The following is a 15,071-nucleotide window of genomic DNA, read 5'->3' as shown; positions in this document are numbered from 1 at the left end:
AAACAAAACAAAACATTAAAATCGAGATGTATTTTATTGTATTGTACAAATACTCTTCTATTAATCATAAATAAAAAAATCGAAAAGTCAATTGGAAATGATGGCTGAAAATATCGTACAAAATCACATGGACATTTTAGTCCGTCAACTTATCGCAATTATTTCCCACAGATCCCACATTTGCGCTCTCGTTCACCCATGTGCAATAATACAAGGGTTGTACTTACGAGTCTTCCTTTGGGGTCATATCCCATCATATATTCAAAAACTAGAAACCATGTTTTTTTCTTTTCAAATGTCGAATTAAAGTTCCACAAAACGCATCGAATACAACTTTTAATGCATAAAATACATGTCACAAAAGCAACATGAGGTTCGATGGTTATCGACCCTTTCCCACTCGTCAAATTTTGAACCAGGCCATGAAACACGAGACTGCGAATGAAGAAGTCCAAAGACTAACAAACGAGCGTAATGATTGGATATGACTTTAACCATACAACTCGTTATATAAAAAGATTAATCATTTGTATACCCAAAAACCGACAACAAATAAATTGGTAAAAAATGAAACTGAAAAAAAAGAATGGGTAAGATAAAATAGAGGTGCATCCATGCTTTGCCAACATCATCTTCGACACTCCAAAACCACATTTTTTTGACCTCCAAACCTGTGAAAATTACGAGCCTTGCCATCTTGTTTTGGCCAGAAAACCGGCAACTGTACAGAGTTGGATACTGCAAGTTATCCATGTAAAAAACTAACAAATCTCCGTTCACCAGAAATAAGATGTGGGTCGTGATCTTCATGCCCAACCAGTATCATACATTGTGATGTAATCGACTTCAAAGACTCAAATGTCGGTTTCCTGCCATTCTTTCCTGCATACAAGAGCTTTGAATTAACAATGCCGTCTACTTAATGATAATATATGCATCAAATCAAGAATTGCCGATTCTTTAGGGGATCAGCGACCACTAGAGTACAAGGCCTGTTTGTTAGCAGCTTAATGAGCTTAATAGGACTGACGGCTTATTCAACCAACTATACGTAACTGTTTGGTAGTGGCTTAATTTTACAGAAAATGGCTTATTCAGTAAGCTTCTAGGGAGAGCTTTATGCAAGAAGCCAATTCTTCTTCAAACCTGTCCCTCCCAATTAAAAAAACAGGCTTCTTCCATCTATGAAAAACCCTCCCAATCCATAAAGACAGCTTAATCCACACAAACAACTTTATCAATACATTATTTAATGGAAAACCAACCAAACAGCCCACCAAACCAAGAAAAGGGAGAATGTATCTCATACGTCATACATTATATGTATAAAATGGGCATATTTAAGTTAAATCTTTATGGAAACAACCACTCTACCCATTGGGCAGAGGACAAGTGTACATCCTCCCCTCCCCACCAAGGGCCCCAAGACCCTACTTTCGAGTGGGATTTACTCGATCAATTTACCTTGGTCATTACTATCAAGGAGAAAGAATTCATTGCATTATCCTGCCTCCATCCTCTCTTGAGGGCATAAGAACTAACTTTTAGTTAATTTCAAAATTTATTGTTTTCTTCTGTATTTATTGGAAATACCAAAATACCCCTGCCGTATCTTCTTCGTGGTCAACATAAGCCACACTCCACTACACCCTAAAATAATGGCACCTGATATAAGGATTCAACACAGGGTACATGCACCTCTTCTTCCTAGATAAGTGAAGTTCTTAGGGGCTGTTTGGTTGGTTTTCTACTAAGTTCTGTATGGATAAAGCTGTTTGTATGGATTAATCTGTCTGTATAGATTAGGAAGACTTTTATTTGGGAGGGTTTTATCATATATGGAAGGAGTGTGTTTTTCAACAGGGAGGGGCAGGTTTGGAAAAAACTTGGCGTTAATGGCATAAAGCTCCCCATAGAAGCTTACTGAATAAGCGACTACCTATATCATTAAACCAAACAGTCATGTATAGCTCACCGAATAAGCAGCGAGTCTCATTATGCTGCAAACAAATGGGCCCAAAAGGACTGACCCTTGTGCATCTCTACTAGGCATCACAAAGAAGTAAACATTATTGGTCGTTCCAAGGCTTGTCCCAATAATGACATATAAACAATAAATCTTAGCAAATTTAATCAATGGCGGTCATTCCATCGGAAAGCTTCATCTTGAATTCTTGATGGGATCAAAAGGAGATAGAATGACAAAACCCTCACATCAGAAGTCAAAACTTACTTACATATATAGATGGCTTCAACTGAGCTGCATCATCCATGCCACTACAATTCTGACCCTACAACAAATGCAACCATTTATAACTTGATACCAAAAACAAGAAAGCACAAGTATGAAAATAAAGATTCATACCCCATGTAAAGATCCTTCATCTTGATTATCTGTAAAAAGAGATGAGTAGTATGGTGGATCATAGATGGCACCTCCTAATACATCATCTGAACACGGAGAACGTCGAACTACAGGAGGGGTGGAGGGATTTATAAAACTGTTTCTTGATTCCAAATCTCCGTCTCTGGAAAATGTACTATCTACATGTGAAGCTCCCAACCTATAAATCTGTATCCATAATAACATGGATGATGACCTCACTGAGAACCCAATGATTTCCATCAACAGAGTAAGTTTCACCGATAATATCACAAACTTCCCATAAATCTCAGAAGAAATGTGCCTGCATACACAACAAGCTTTTCAAGACCAAATTGTTGTGTCAAGAACCTCAATAGCATGTTCAAAGTAATAAACATATAACGGATATAGCACATTCATTCTACATGTAAGACGCTCTATTCTTTGGAGTGAAGGTCAGGTTTGCATACATCTCAACGCCAGAGGGCCAGATCCCACATCTGAGTAGGATATACCGAGTTTGTTTAGTTTGGTTATCAGCAACACAACCAAATATAGCCATGACTTTACAACTTCTAAGAAGTTCTCCCCTGATTTTGTGCATGAGAAAAGGGTACCCAAATGAAGAAAAATGGGCAAGAACAAAAGCACCTAAGTAATACATTATACTTATGAAGGAAAGATTTAATTATAATTGGGCAAACAAGCAATTCGCCCTTTCCATCCACACCACCAGATAGTGAGGCTCTCCCATTTTAAATAACCAACCACAGTTAAATCTCCAAACAGAACTTTTTTAAATAGTCTAATGTCCAACCATGAGATGGAATTTCAATGTCTACAAGAGGTAATTAGAAAAATGCTACAAATTTGGAAAAGTTCATCCAAAGATTGATGCCAAATAAACACCATTTTAATGCCTTGAAGGGCGTTTGTAGCTCACGATAGTTAATCATGATAGCATGAGGAAGACAATAGACTCAGAGAAACACAACTTAACAAACAGTACTGCTACATATTCAGCTCGTTGCTTATTGTCAAATGTCAACCACTATATCATAAAAATAACTTGTACTTGTCGTTTTTCTGCTGAAAAGTTATAGCTTCTAGGAAAAGAAGAAAACCAACATGTCGTATAATAACAATCAGTCATAACCAGCACGAACTATACTCAAGTGGGTTATTTCTTTGCAAAATTGTGCCAATTTCATATGTGGCAATTCCGCCAATAAGTTAGTTGATCAAATTGTTATTTCCCATATAATTAGAAGATGAGATTGGTCAGCGGTTATTCATGTACGACGTTCATACTAGATTATAGGTACTAAACAGTGGAGAAATTGTGACTGAAATGGCAAATAGAACTTACCAAATAAACAAAAAGAACTTACCAGATTTCATGACTGAAGAGGATGAACCACAAAATATCCAACACAATTGCAGAAAACAGAAGAACAGCATAATTTCGGCCAAGATTCTGGTTGCCACTTTCAATTGCAACCAGTGCAAATAACGCAATCCCAAGGTTTATAAGAGAAATTCCATTGTACAAAGCCCCCAATGATCCAATCAAAGCGCACCCAATCTTCAAACATTGTTACAACTTCCATAAGTTAAAAATACGATACACATTGCACATAAACAATCGGATTCAATGCTAACAATTATACAAAATCAAAACTCCAGGTCCTCATTTGGAAGCTAGGTCAAGGCTATCTTGCAGAAAAGGATTCTAATGGCACAAAGCCGTTCTCGGTCGTCTGTCTTAATAAGTTGAGCGGATTCCGATCTCGCTTTCATAAATCATAGATGAACATATAAAAAAATATCGATAAACAAAACGAACACAAATACTAACACAAACGCACACTGAGAGCGAGAAATATACTTGAATGTGAATGAGGAACACAGCGAATGATTGAATCTTGTCGTAATTACGGAGCCATGTTTGTATCCGAGTGTTCAAATCATGACAAAGCATCCTATAAAGAACACCCGCTCCTCCCTCCTTCAAAAAACCCAAAAATCTGAACCCACACTCCGCCTCAACTAATCAATCAAAATTGAGAAAAACATAGATTTCAATCAAAGAGAGGGCTTCAATTAAGAAACGTAGATTACGATTGATGTATGACGATAACATATTATCCTTCAAAGTGGGGTTTTTCTTATCGTTGTCAGCGTTCGTTTCTTGCGCCTCTGTGTGTGAAGATTGAAATAGCGGGGAAAGAATTTCGAAGGGGAAGAAGCCTCTCATCACTGGCAAGAACTTTGCTGTTCTTTTTCTGTTCGTTCTTTCTGCGTTTGGGCTAAAATAAAATTACACTTATTACCCATATATTATACAATAATGGCATACAACCCCCTTAAGTTTTCATTAATTTACTTATGATCCCTCCATTTTTCATGATTAGCTTACATATCCAAAACTCATCATATTCATCTGAAATTGTATATCATTTCAGTTGTAGCCATATATGTGATGTGCTCTAAAACATCATATTCATGTGTATTTGTATATGATTTCAGTTGCATTCCTATATGTCATGTGCTCTAAAACATCATATTCATCTGTATTTGTATATGATTTCAGTTGCATTCCTATATGTCATGTGCTCTGTTTCATTGACCTAAGCATGGTTATGAGTGTGTGTTGGATTATCCACTGTTGTATTTACACTTAATTTCAATTTTATGACACACAATATATAAAATTTACATGAACTCATGGTTTATTAAAAATTATGATTTTCATCTCTATGGTTTGAAAATTGCAGTTTTCATTCCTATGATTAGTAATTTATTGCTATTTTTGTTCATGAACTAATTCTTACCTTTTTAAGTACAATAAACCAAAATAATAAAGAACTTTAAACCACAAGGACTGAAACAACGATTAATTATAAATCATAAGGTCGAAAATAGCAATGATTTACAAACTATAGAGACAAAAATCATAATATCTAAATTACGAGGACGAAATGACATTTTTTAACAAATCATAGGGACAGAAAACGTAATTTACTCAAAAAAGTTAATGTAGTTGTTCCAATATTGTCATTAATAAATAAACTTGGGCTTTATTGGCTCAAGAATGAAACTTGAAGGGGCAATTTGAAATGGACACGAATATTTGCTGATGTCATATGAAAATAACCCGAAAATGGAAGAAAAACGGACAAAAAGTGAGAGAGGAATCAGCTGAAAAAATTGGGAGATCGACGAACGGAGGAAGGAGAAGATGATCGGTGAGGTTGCCGCTAATTCACCACCTAGTGCCGCTGACGGGACGCCGGAGAATCAACAGCAAGAAAAGCCATGGCATTCTTATATTTCTGAAGATCTGCCTCGTACGGTACAGGAATCCGCCGATTCCGCCGTTCGCTCCGCCCGCTCGCTGCAGCAGAATTCGTCCACTCATATCCGAACTCTCCAGGTACTATATTTATGCATATGTATCATGTTCGTGTATGTTTCATTGCACGTACAGCTTTCCTTATAGTTAGGGCTTCCGTCTATAGGATGAATGTTTATATTCGAGAAATTTGATGTGTTTCGAAGGATATTATTAAGGATTAATATGATCATCTAAATTTGGAAATTTGATATACTGCACACTCTGAGCTTGTTAGTCTATGGGATGATTTTTTTGTGAATGGACTTTATCGGTTTTAGTCTGAAAACTAGCTTAATGTAATCATACCTATGTTATATCTAAAACAATGGACAAATTGATGTATAAATGATTAAGCATGAATGCATGATACAAGCTTGTGTGTACATGCTGATATTCAGGGTGGGGTAAGAAGATTGTCTATTCAGCAAGCTAGTTTTGTCATATTACTGAATTTATTGATTCCTGGTATCATGAACTTAAGCAAGGCTATTGGTGTGCTAGCTAAAGATGGGTGCTTATCAAGTAAATATCTTATAGCAACAATCGTGAAACGCTTTCAATCTCTAAGAATCATATAAAAATTGTGAACATACATAAGACCGTAGAGAAAGATAGCTTGATAAGCATTTAAAAGAATGCGTCTTGACTATGTGCTGTAAGATCAGTTTTTCCTCACCCTCTGACCATCAATGAGCTTCCTTATTTATGCTGAAGCCTGAAGCAAATGAAATATTCCTACATTTTTTATCAGTATACACTTATGAAACTAGAAATAATTTTTGTATAATTTCGCTAAACTGTGTCGAGGGGGAGGGGTTGAAAGTTGGCAGATAGGATGGCACATACCTCTCTGTGTGCCTATATTTTTTTCATTTGTCCGTCCCCCACCTCTCCTTTGCTTATAGTTGCCTTGACATTCAGGGTGGGATTAGATTGTCACATATCCACATAGATCATTACTTACGAATTATACTTGAGGTGTATACTATGATGGAAAACCTATTCCCATGAATTTTGGTTCATGTTCTGGAAAATCCTTGTCAGTCGTGTGAGCTTCACCCATCAAGAACCTAAGAGATTGGCAGTTCTTTGTTAGTATATTCATGCAACACAAGTTCAAACCATATTAGTTCTTCCTCACTTATTTATTTGCAACCTGATAGTTACATTTACCATAGTTTTGATATGTTCTTCGTGATCATTTATCACATAAAAGAAGACCTTCCCTACTTATAATGGTCATTGGCATTTGATCTGTACTAGTTGGTCTTCTTTTTTTCTAACTTCCCCGTCCCTTTTTTGATGCTCGAGATTAAAAATTTGGGAGAGGTTGGGCTAGTCATTTTCAGTATTAGTGATCTTGCGTTTGGTTTTCCTTTTACTAACATTGTTTGAACATGTTCTAAGTTCTATTCTTCATGTTTAACTTTCCAGGATCAAGTACTTCAATACACAGCACAGTATAGGAGTTATGAAGATTTAGTCTTCAATAAGATCAAAGGTCACTTTCTTCAAGATCTTCCAAGGGAATTTTTCATGATACAGACCTAAAATTTGCTGTCATATTACATTGTGTTATTTTTCATTGAAATTGTTTCTTGAACTTTCTATCATTTTTTAGTTGTTTCTTCTAGTATAAGATGTAGAGGATGACTGATTGTCATGTCAGCCAATTGGCTCACAACTCTTCAGTTGTTTCCATGATAGTTCAAAAACTTGTCTAGTTCAGTTAAATTTGTAGTTCTAGAATGGTGAAATGCTGGAATTAAATAATGCCATGTGTGCACACACATACATGTTCTCACCAGCATGCATTTTGCATTCTGTTAATTTAACAATGCATTTGCGATTGCAAAACATACTGCGTAGAGGACACTTTTAGAAATGCAAGAAAATATATCCAAATACCCTGCTGGAAATTGTATGGTCTGGTTCTATATCTTGTAGTTGTCATTGGTATCTTGTAATTGGTTAAGGATGCTCTTGATAACTCATCAGTGATGCTACATTTTAGAAGGCTCAGTTAATTGAGGTTTCTTGGAATAAGTTGCTAACTACTTTGATTGTCTACAGGCTGAGTTATTCTCTCTCTCATACGTTTGTTTTAACAGATCAAATAACAATTGCAAGAGAACACCCAACTATGTCTGCTGGAATTGCAATCACAGCTGGTCTCCTCCTCATGAGAGGTAGCGAAAGGATCTCTTTCCATTTGATATTCTTCAACTTGTTAAATGAGGCTTATGTATTATTCTTTATTGTAAAGTAGAGCCAATATATATCTTTTTTATGTTCACAACGGTTATTTGATAGGAGCTACTATTTTTCCACGTAATCATCTTGCTCGTTTTGATCGCCCATAATGTTTTTGCCTTGCTCAAAAACTTGTTTTGCCGATAACTAAAAGTCACTCATTTCAATTAGCACCGAAAATAGGATTCTAGTTGCTGAAACTTAAAAAGTGGGCGTAATGCTCTTTGGCTTTCAGACCAACGTGAAAATTTAAGGGAAAGGGAATACTTGAGCATATGCCTTAGCTCTGTACCAACCTATTAATTTAGGTTTTGAAATATTTATTCATCTTCTATGGACTAGGCATGGCCTGTATGAACAATTAGTGCCCCATATTTTTTTTTTGTCAGAAACCTAAAACTACCAGCTTTAAGTTCATAGTTTAAAGGCAAACTTGTCTTTCGTGCTTGCATCATAGCAACACGTGGTCGTTGTTCAACTGCAACATCCACTGTCATCAAGTATTTTGACGTATGCTATCTTCTTCCTAGTAGCACATTCTATTGTTTTTCTATAACATCCAAAGAAGTTGGTCGGAGTCACAGCATTTATCTGATGAGAAAGCTGCATGGCGGAAATGGAGGCATTTATTTCCTTCCCTAAAATATTATGAAGGCAGTTTGGTCAAAGGATCTCTGGGAGCAAATTCTGCAATTTTGGCGACTCTAGGCTTTCTTATAATTTGGATATGCTATTTCGGGGTCAATTTTTAGGAATAGGGCTACATAGTTATGGTTCATTTACGTTACCCTGTAGTTAAATTCAAGAAAAGTTCTTACAAATACTGAATACAAACAGAATAGAGTGTGTAGAAAAACCGTTGCGTCAACCGGCAAGAACCATGTGAATCAAGGAGTGTAGTGATTCACACGGTTCTCGCACAGGCCAAGTATGTTGGGTTCAAATTCATAAACAATTCTGTAATAGGTTAGTCTAGAAAATAATGGACGTGACAAGGCAAATATGTGTGTACTTTTTTGTACTGGTACCATGGAGTAAAGTTCTGTACCTTCAAGGGTCTTCGTGAATGTGTGTGTTCTAGTTGAATGTAATGACATGATTGGCCTATTTATATCTCTTGACTTCCTATATGCAGGCCCTAGAAGGTTCTTATTCCGCCGTACTTTGGGTCGATTTCAGACCGAGGAGGTGCTTACACTTTCGTGGTTCATCTGCTGGCTTATGATCTATCAGCTTACAATCTTTGCATTATCTTTTATGGAAACCTGCTTGCCACAATGCTGAAACCCATTTCATGTTCCAATATGGTCATTTTTGGGTTATATTTTCCCTAACATTCTTTTTTGGCTGCAATGTACATGCAGGCACAGCTAACAAAAGCTGCAAACAACGTAAACCATTTGACCATTTCGGTTCAGTTAATGAAGAAAGAGAGTGAAAAGCTACTTGAAAGGGCTGCTCTTGCTGAGAAAGATATGACTTATGGCTATACTGAACTAAGGTACACTGCTTGGCACGTTCTTACTATACACTCCCTCCATCCCGTGAAAATCACAATTATTTCCATTTTGTAATGTACCATAGCAACAGGGGAAGACCCAGTGTATTGGATACGGTGGCATGGGCCAGCGTTTTGTTCGTCCGTGTAGTGTAGAAAGTTATGGGGTCGTGAAAAGTGCCACCATATCAATTTGTTGTGTGCCACCGTTTATATTTTGGAACTACAATGAGAACACAAGTTTCCTTTGGTAGAGTTGGTTTGCAAGGCTTTTCTTTGAGCCCAGACCGAGTTCGAATCCCATTGGTGTCATTTTCTTAGTTTTTAGCTTTTAATTTCAGATTTATTACGTTTTTGAAAAAAAAATTGCAATAAAAGATTTGAACACAGGACCTCACGTATGAAAAGCAATGAATTAACCAACATACCAATGATGATTTTGTGGAAAATATCCCTATATTTGTTTCTTATAGTCAAATGGTGCCACCACTTGGAAAATTTTCTAGGTTCGTCTCTGCATATCAAAATGACTATTTAGACAAAATTTTAAGTAAACTTGCCTAGTCCCTAAAGTCATCATTACAAGTGTCTTTGGGATATTGACTTCGATCCATAAGATTTTCTTTGAATGAAAACCAAAAGTTAATGTCAAAAGCAATTTCTATCTATTTTTTCTTTGATGGAAGGGTATTGTAGACATCCAACTAATTGTCACACACTTCATCAATACTGTGTAGAGTCAAATGTTGAATTTTTTTCTCAGATGTAGGGGTCATGTAATTTTGTAATCTCAAGCAATAATCTTATTTACTAATTTGGTATGTAGGAATGCTGGAGGTGAGATCAAAAGTCTTGCTAAATCGGCTCACAAGGTCGAAGTTCAAGCCAACGGTAAGCTTATTTGAGTCGCATCATGAGGATAAAGTTTGAAACCTAATGTTTTCCCAATGATTGCCTCAATGGCCTCCCACCCCTCAAGAAAAGGAAATTAAAAAACATTTCGCAGGGTGCGTAGGACAAGACAAGCATGGGCAAAAATGCAGGGCGGGATTAAGTAGGACAAAAATGCATTTTTTTTGTCCCACCAAAATAGGTGGAACAAAAATCAGTAAGATGAGACAAGATTGGTAAATTGCTAAATGACTCGTGTCAAATTAAAACTCTAAAACCTTTCACAATTCTTTCACCTGTCTTACCACACTCTCATCCATACGAGTGAACTCCTGTGTTCAAGGCACGGCACCTCTCCTCTGCCAATGGGATGCATGCACTGATTTACCAACCCCATGATGACCGTGGGAGCGATGAGGTGGGCGCCTCAAAGGGTGGCTTCTACCGTCTTTTTTACTAAACTCGTCTGTCCAATGCTGTCAAGTGAAGTCTTGTTTGCATGCTAAATGCAGCCTCAAGAAAGAGGGGTTGATGCTAAATCACTTGTTAGCAGCTTAACGTGCTTAACGGGACTAACAACTTATTTGGTCAGCTATACATGTCCGTTTGGTAGTGGTTTAATTATATAGAAAGTGACTTATTCAGTAAGCTTCTAGGAGGAAGCTTTATGCAGAAAACCGTGTCTTTTCCAAACCTGCTCCTCCCAATTAAATAACAGGCACCTTCCAAACAAGGACCTTCCCAATCTAAACTGACAGATTAATTTACACAGACAGTTTTATCCATACAGGACTTGATGGAAAACCAGCCAAACATCCCCTTATTTCTTTATTTTAAATTAAATCTCTCCTGACAGTACCAAATACCAATGTATGCTGCAATGGAAATACAAATTTACGCTATATGTCCTACATTTTTAACAGATGTTATGGAAGTTCTACGAGAAATTCCCGGTAGAGAAGCTTTGCGACTGCGAGCAGAGGTAAAAGCCATCCCGCATATTATCAACCTATAGTTTTTTTTAACAAGAACTAACTTTCGGGTTCCACTCATTGATCAATCAGGTTGCTAATATGGCATCATCTCTGAAAGACAAGAGGCTTGCTATGAACAAAAGGATAATGAGGATTTCCGAGTTGGGTGTTCGTGTATAATTTCCGAGCTGCTAAATTCTTGGCTCAACATTTCGACAAACCAAGGTTTCTCTCTGGTCTCTTGCACTATTCTGTTTTCAAGAATGAAGCCAACAAGTTTTTTGCTTGGTTTCAATTGATACTCAGGGTGCATTTGGTATCCGGACGTGATAGAATAGGACAAAATAGAGCAGTTGTTCAGTGTTTGGTAAGACGAAACTGGACATGACAGAATAAATAAAATGACCAATTTATATATTTTGATTAATTATGTAATTTATTAAATATAATAAAATAAATATTTTTTTTATAATAAAATATATCATTAAAAAGTTTTCGTCAAGACGATTAAATTGACACCAAAGGAATGCGTATTTGATGTTTTAGAATAGACCTGGTTGTAAAGAGGAATGCGTATTTGATGTTTTAGAATAGACCTGGTTTTATTTTGAGGTTATATTGGTAAAACATAAGTCTGTTCCACCTTGTTCCATGTGGTAAGGGTGGAGGACGCTTGTTCCACTTTATTCTACTCCATTTCACATAAAAGTCCTGTCTAACATGGAACAGTGATCCTTGTTCTGTGCGGTCATGTCCAGTGTGCCAAACCCACCTTTAGTGTTGTTAATAATGGAATGTTGTTGACAATACATTCGAGTTTATTGGCTTCTTTTTTTCTTCACAGTGGATCGAGAGTGCTACTTCTTTGCTCAGGGCCTGCTTCCGATCACTCTTTCTTCACAGTCGTAATGGCCAAATCCGAAATAATATACAACTTGAGTACCATTATTTTATCATAAGATTTAGCGATTGTTGCCCTGATGAACTCTTAGCTTTGGACTCTTTTCGCTTTTATCATTGCAATTTTGCAATTGCAAGAACAAAACCATCGAGCGTATCCATCCGTGGAAGCAATTTTCTCGTGTTTTTCAGCTCGACTCTGAAAACGATCAAATTTTGTGGCTTTTGTATTTTGAGAAAGAGGTAAGCTTTATGTACATTCATCACTAAATCCTACCCCTTCAGACTCTACCAGGTTTGTCTTGCAAATTGCTGAATTTATGAGTAAAAACTCATCTTTAGTCAAAATTTAAGTATGGGTTTAAAAAGAGAAATTGGCCAAGTTAGGGCCGTTTACTAAACACTTACTTGGTAAGTGTTTACCGGATAAATTTCTTCATCAGATAAACATGAGAAGGGCCAAGAATCTTACCGGGTAAGAGCGACAAGAATGATTGAGAGTTTTACCCGGTAAGTGAGGATGACGACTTTTACCCAAGTAAGCGTTTATCCAGTAAATTGTTGCATTCGATATGTTTTGATGTACTAAATCTTACGCATCAAAATAAATCATAATGCTGACTCATATCGATAAGCGCTTATCGGGTAAGCAATTGGGTAAACGGCCCCTTAGTCATTTTAGATGAAATCTTCATTTTTAGCCAATTTTTCATGTTTAAACCAAAACAGTCAAGGTTTCGCAAGTGTCTTTCACCAGCTTGTGAAATGTACTTTTTATGAATAAAATATGATTATGATGGGTCATTTCGCAAGCCACTGAGGGTGTTGGTTTGAATGAACGGTTTTGAGGAATTTGGATTTTGTTGAAAGATATGGAATTATTGTTTTTGGTGTGTTTGGTATGTAGGATTTCAATTTCATTCTTTATAAATAGTTTATTAAAAAAATTAATGAGAGTAATTAAATTACTTTTTTATTAATTGATTATTACAAAATAAATGTTTTAAACTTATTATAAAACATTATTATATATAAATTTTATGAAATTCGCAAGCCACGGTTCCCATTTCACAAGCCGATCCATTAGAATCATATTTAATTCAGAAAAAAGTACATTTTACAAGTTGCGAAAGTAACACTTACGAATTCTTAGCTATTTTGGTCAATTTGAAAAAAAGTTGGTTGAAGAGGGTCTGTTCGTTAGCAACTTAATGAGGTTAATGGTATTTACACTTTATTTGGTCAGTTGTACATGACTATTTGGTAGTGGCTTAATTATATAGAAATTGACTTATTCAGTAAGCTTATAGGAGGAGCTTTAAGCAGAAAGTCGAGTTTTTTTTCCTTCTAAACTTGCCCTCCAAATTAAAAAAACACGTTCATTTCATCTATAGAAAATCCATTCCGAACATAAACTTTCTTAATCTATACAAACAGATTAATCTACACTTACATTTTTATCAAGGATGGACCACATATTTTTTTCAAACAGTGGCACCATTTGACTATAAAAAAAAATACATGGAAAAACATTTCAAACGGTGACACCGTTTGACTATAAAAAACAAATATACGAAAAAAAATTCAAATGGTGACACTATTTGACTAAAAAAATGACACTAACAGGCTTCGAACTTGGGTTTGGGGTGGACTAAAAACCTTGCAAACCAACTCTACCAAAATAAACTTATTCTCATTGTACTTTCAAAATACACACGGTAGTACACAACAAATTAATACGGTTGCACCTTTCACGAACCTAAATTTTTTTACCCTTCGACGGAGGAATAATACGGTGGCACGTGTCACCGTATGCACCACTATAAATCCGTCCTTAATTTTTATCCATACAAGATTTAATAGAAAACCACTCAAACATCTTCTTAGTCTAAAATGGCTTAGTTTGCTAAGTTCCCCTTAAATTTGTAGAAGTTAGATTGAAACCAACATAAAATAATAATGAAAGAAAGATGGTTGAAATAGGGTTGGAATGGTGTTTTCATTGATAGATAAAAAAAGTTGGTGGCGTGGATTAAAAACATGGCAATTAATTATGTAGTTGTTGGTATCTTATCTTTTATTTGTTAATTATATTTACGTCTTTCTTTTTCACAACCCAATTTCAGAACATATTTAAAATTCGTACGGTAAGTGCAAAGACACCAAAAATATATATATAAATTAGAATGCTGTGTTTTCAAGAAAATAATAATTTTAGACAATAAAAAATATTTCAAAACTTTCATTTTGGTATTTAAAATGTAAAGTTTTAAACATTTAAGTATCCGGGTAACGGGTTGAAGCATTAAGCGGTTACCATGCTGATGTGGCGAGTAATGTGGTATTATTATTTGTTATTCAACCCAATTTTATTCCATCACTCGTCATATCAGCATGATAACCGGTTAATGTTTCAACAGGTTACCTAGGTACTTAAATGCTTAAAACTTTATATTTTAGGTACCAAAATAAAAGTTTTGAAAATACGTTACCTAAAATAAGAATCACGTTTCTTTTTCATGCAATTTGTCTTCTATATATATTAGAGTTTGTCTAAACCATGTAATTGAGATAATATGGAAACATGGTAATTTGTGTAATATTTGATATATACAACACACTACTAATTTTTTTTTTTAATAAAGGTTGATATTTCACACATTTTACTCATAAAAATTAAATTGTTTTTTGCAACAATAGTTGGTTTTCTAAAAAAATTAAAATAAAATTCATAATTCAACAAAATTGCAACCAATAGTGTTTTTTTTCCATTTGAGTTGTGTGACACACATT

At 35.6% G+C, this 15,071-nt stretch overlaps 2 protein-coding genes across 4 annotated transcripts; one reads left to right on the top strand and one right to left on the bottom strand.

The window, feature by feature from the left end:
* Positions 1-511: 511 nt before the first annotated feature.
* Positions 512-4,671, bottom strand: LOC112521661. Of its 3 annotated transcripts, none has more exons than XM_025130650.1 (5): positions 4,254-4,671; positions 3,757-3,950; positions 2,366-2,687; positions 2,234-2,291; positions 512-882 (listed from the first exon to the last, which is right to left on the bottom strand). In XM_025130650.1, exons 1-5 carry the CDS (start codon positions 4,344-4,346, stop codon positions 746-748), a joined length of 804 nt encoding a protein of 267 aa, XP_024986418.1. In that variant the 5' UTR covers positions 4,347-4,671; the 3' UTR covers positions 512-745. The 3 variants fall into 3 exon arrangements, with proteins under 3 accessions (XP_024986418.1, XP_024986420.1, XP_024986419.1); XM_025130652.1 differs by having other exon boundaries at positions 2,238-2,291; XM_025130651.1 differs by having other exon boundaries at positions 512-877; positions 2,238-2,291.
* An 868-nt stretch (positions 4,672-5,539) lies between these two features.
* LOC112522073 lies at positions 5,540-12,549 on the top strand. The gene is made up of 9 exons (XM_025131142.1): positions 5,540-5,801; positions 7,197-7,263; positions 7,874-7,951; positions 9,151-9,203; positions 9,380-9,516; positions 10,340-10,404; positions 11,328-11,386; positions 11,469-11,603; positions 12,223-12,549. The coding sequence occupies exons 1-8, from the start codon at positions 5,607-5,609 to the stop codon at positions 11,556-11,558; spliced, it is 744 nt and encodes a 247-aa protein (XP_024986910.1). The 5' UTR covers positions 5,540-5,606; the 3' UTR covers positions 11,559-11,603; positions 12,223-12,549.
* Positions 12,550-15,071: the final 2,522 nt, after the last annotated feature.

This window comes from Cynara cardunculus, assembly GCF_001531365.2.
Source record: "Cynara cardunculus var. scolymus isolate 2C chromosome LG 11, CcrdV1, whole genome shotgun sequence".
In the NCBI taxonomy this organism is placed as follows: Eukaryota; Viridiplantae; Streptophyta; class Magnoliopsida; order Asterales; family Asteraceae; genus Cynara; species Cynara cardunculus.
This window is presented reverse-complemented; position numbering and strand designations above follow the sequence as displayed.

What these genes read in the sequence shown, in the direction of transcription:
- LOC112521661 (XM_025130650.1), bottom strand. Translation starts at nt 4,346, where the DNA reads ATGCTTTGTCATGATTTGAACACTCGGATACAAACATGGCTCCGTAAT. An exon ending in TGTTCCTCATTCACATTCAA is followed by an intron (nt 3,951 to 4,253) that starts GTATATTTCTCG and finishes CAATGTTTGAAG; the next exon opens with ATTGGGTGCGCTTTGATTGG. An exon ending in GAAGCCATCTATATATGTAA is followed by an intron (nt 883 to 2,233) that starts GTAAGTTTTGAC and finishes TCTTGTATGCAG; the next exon opens with GAAAGAATGGCAGGAAACCG.
- LOC112522073 (XM_025131142.1), top strand. Translation starts at nt 5,607, where the DNA reads ATGATCGGTGAGGTTGCCGCTAATTCACCACCTAGTGCCGCTGACGGG. An exon ending in CTCATATCCGAACTCTCCAG is followed by an intron (nt 5,802 to 7,196) that starts GTACTATATTTA and finishes TTAACTTTCCAG; the next exon opens with GATCAAGTACTTCAATACAC. An exon ending in CTTTGCGACTGCGAGCAGAG is followed by an intron (nt 11,387 to 11,468) that starts GTAAAAGCCATC and finishes TTGATCAATCAG; the next exon opens with GTTGCTAATATGGCATCATC.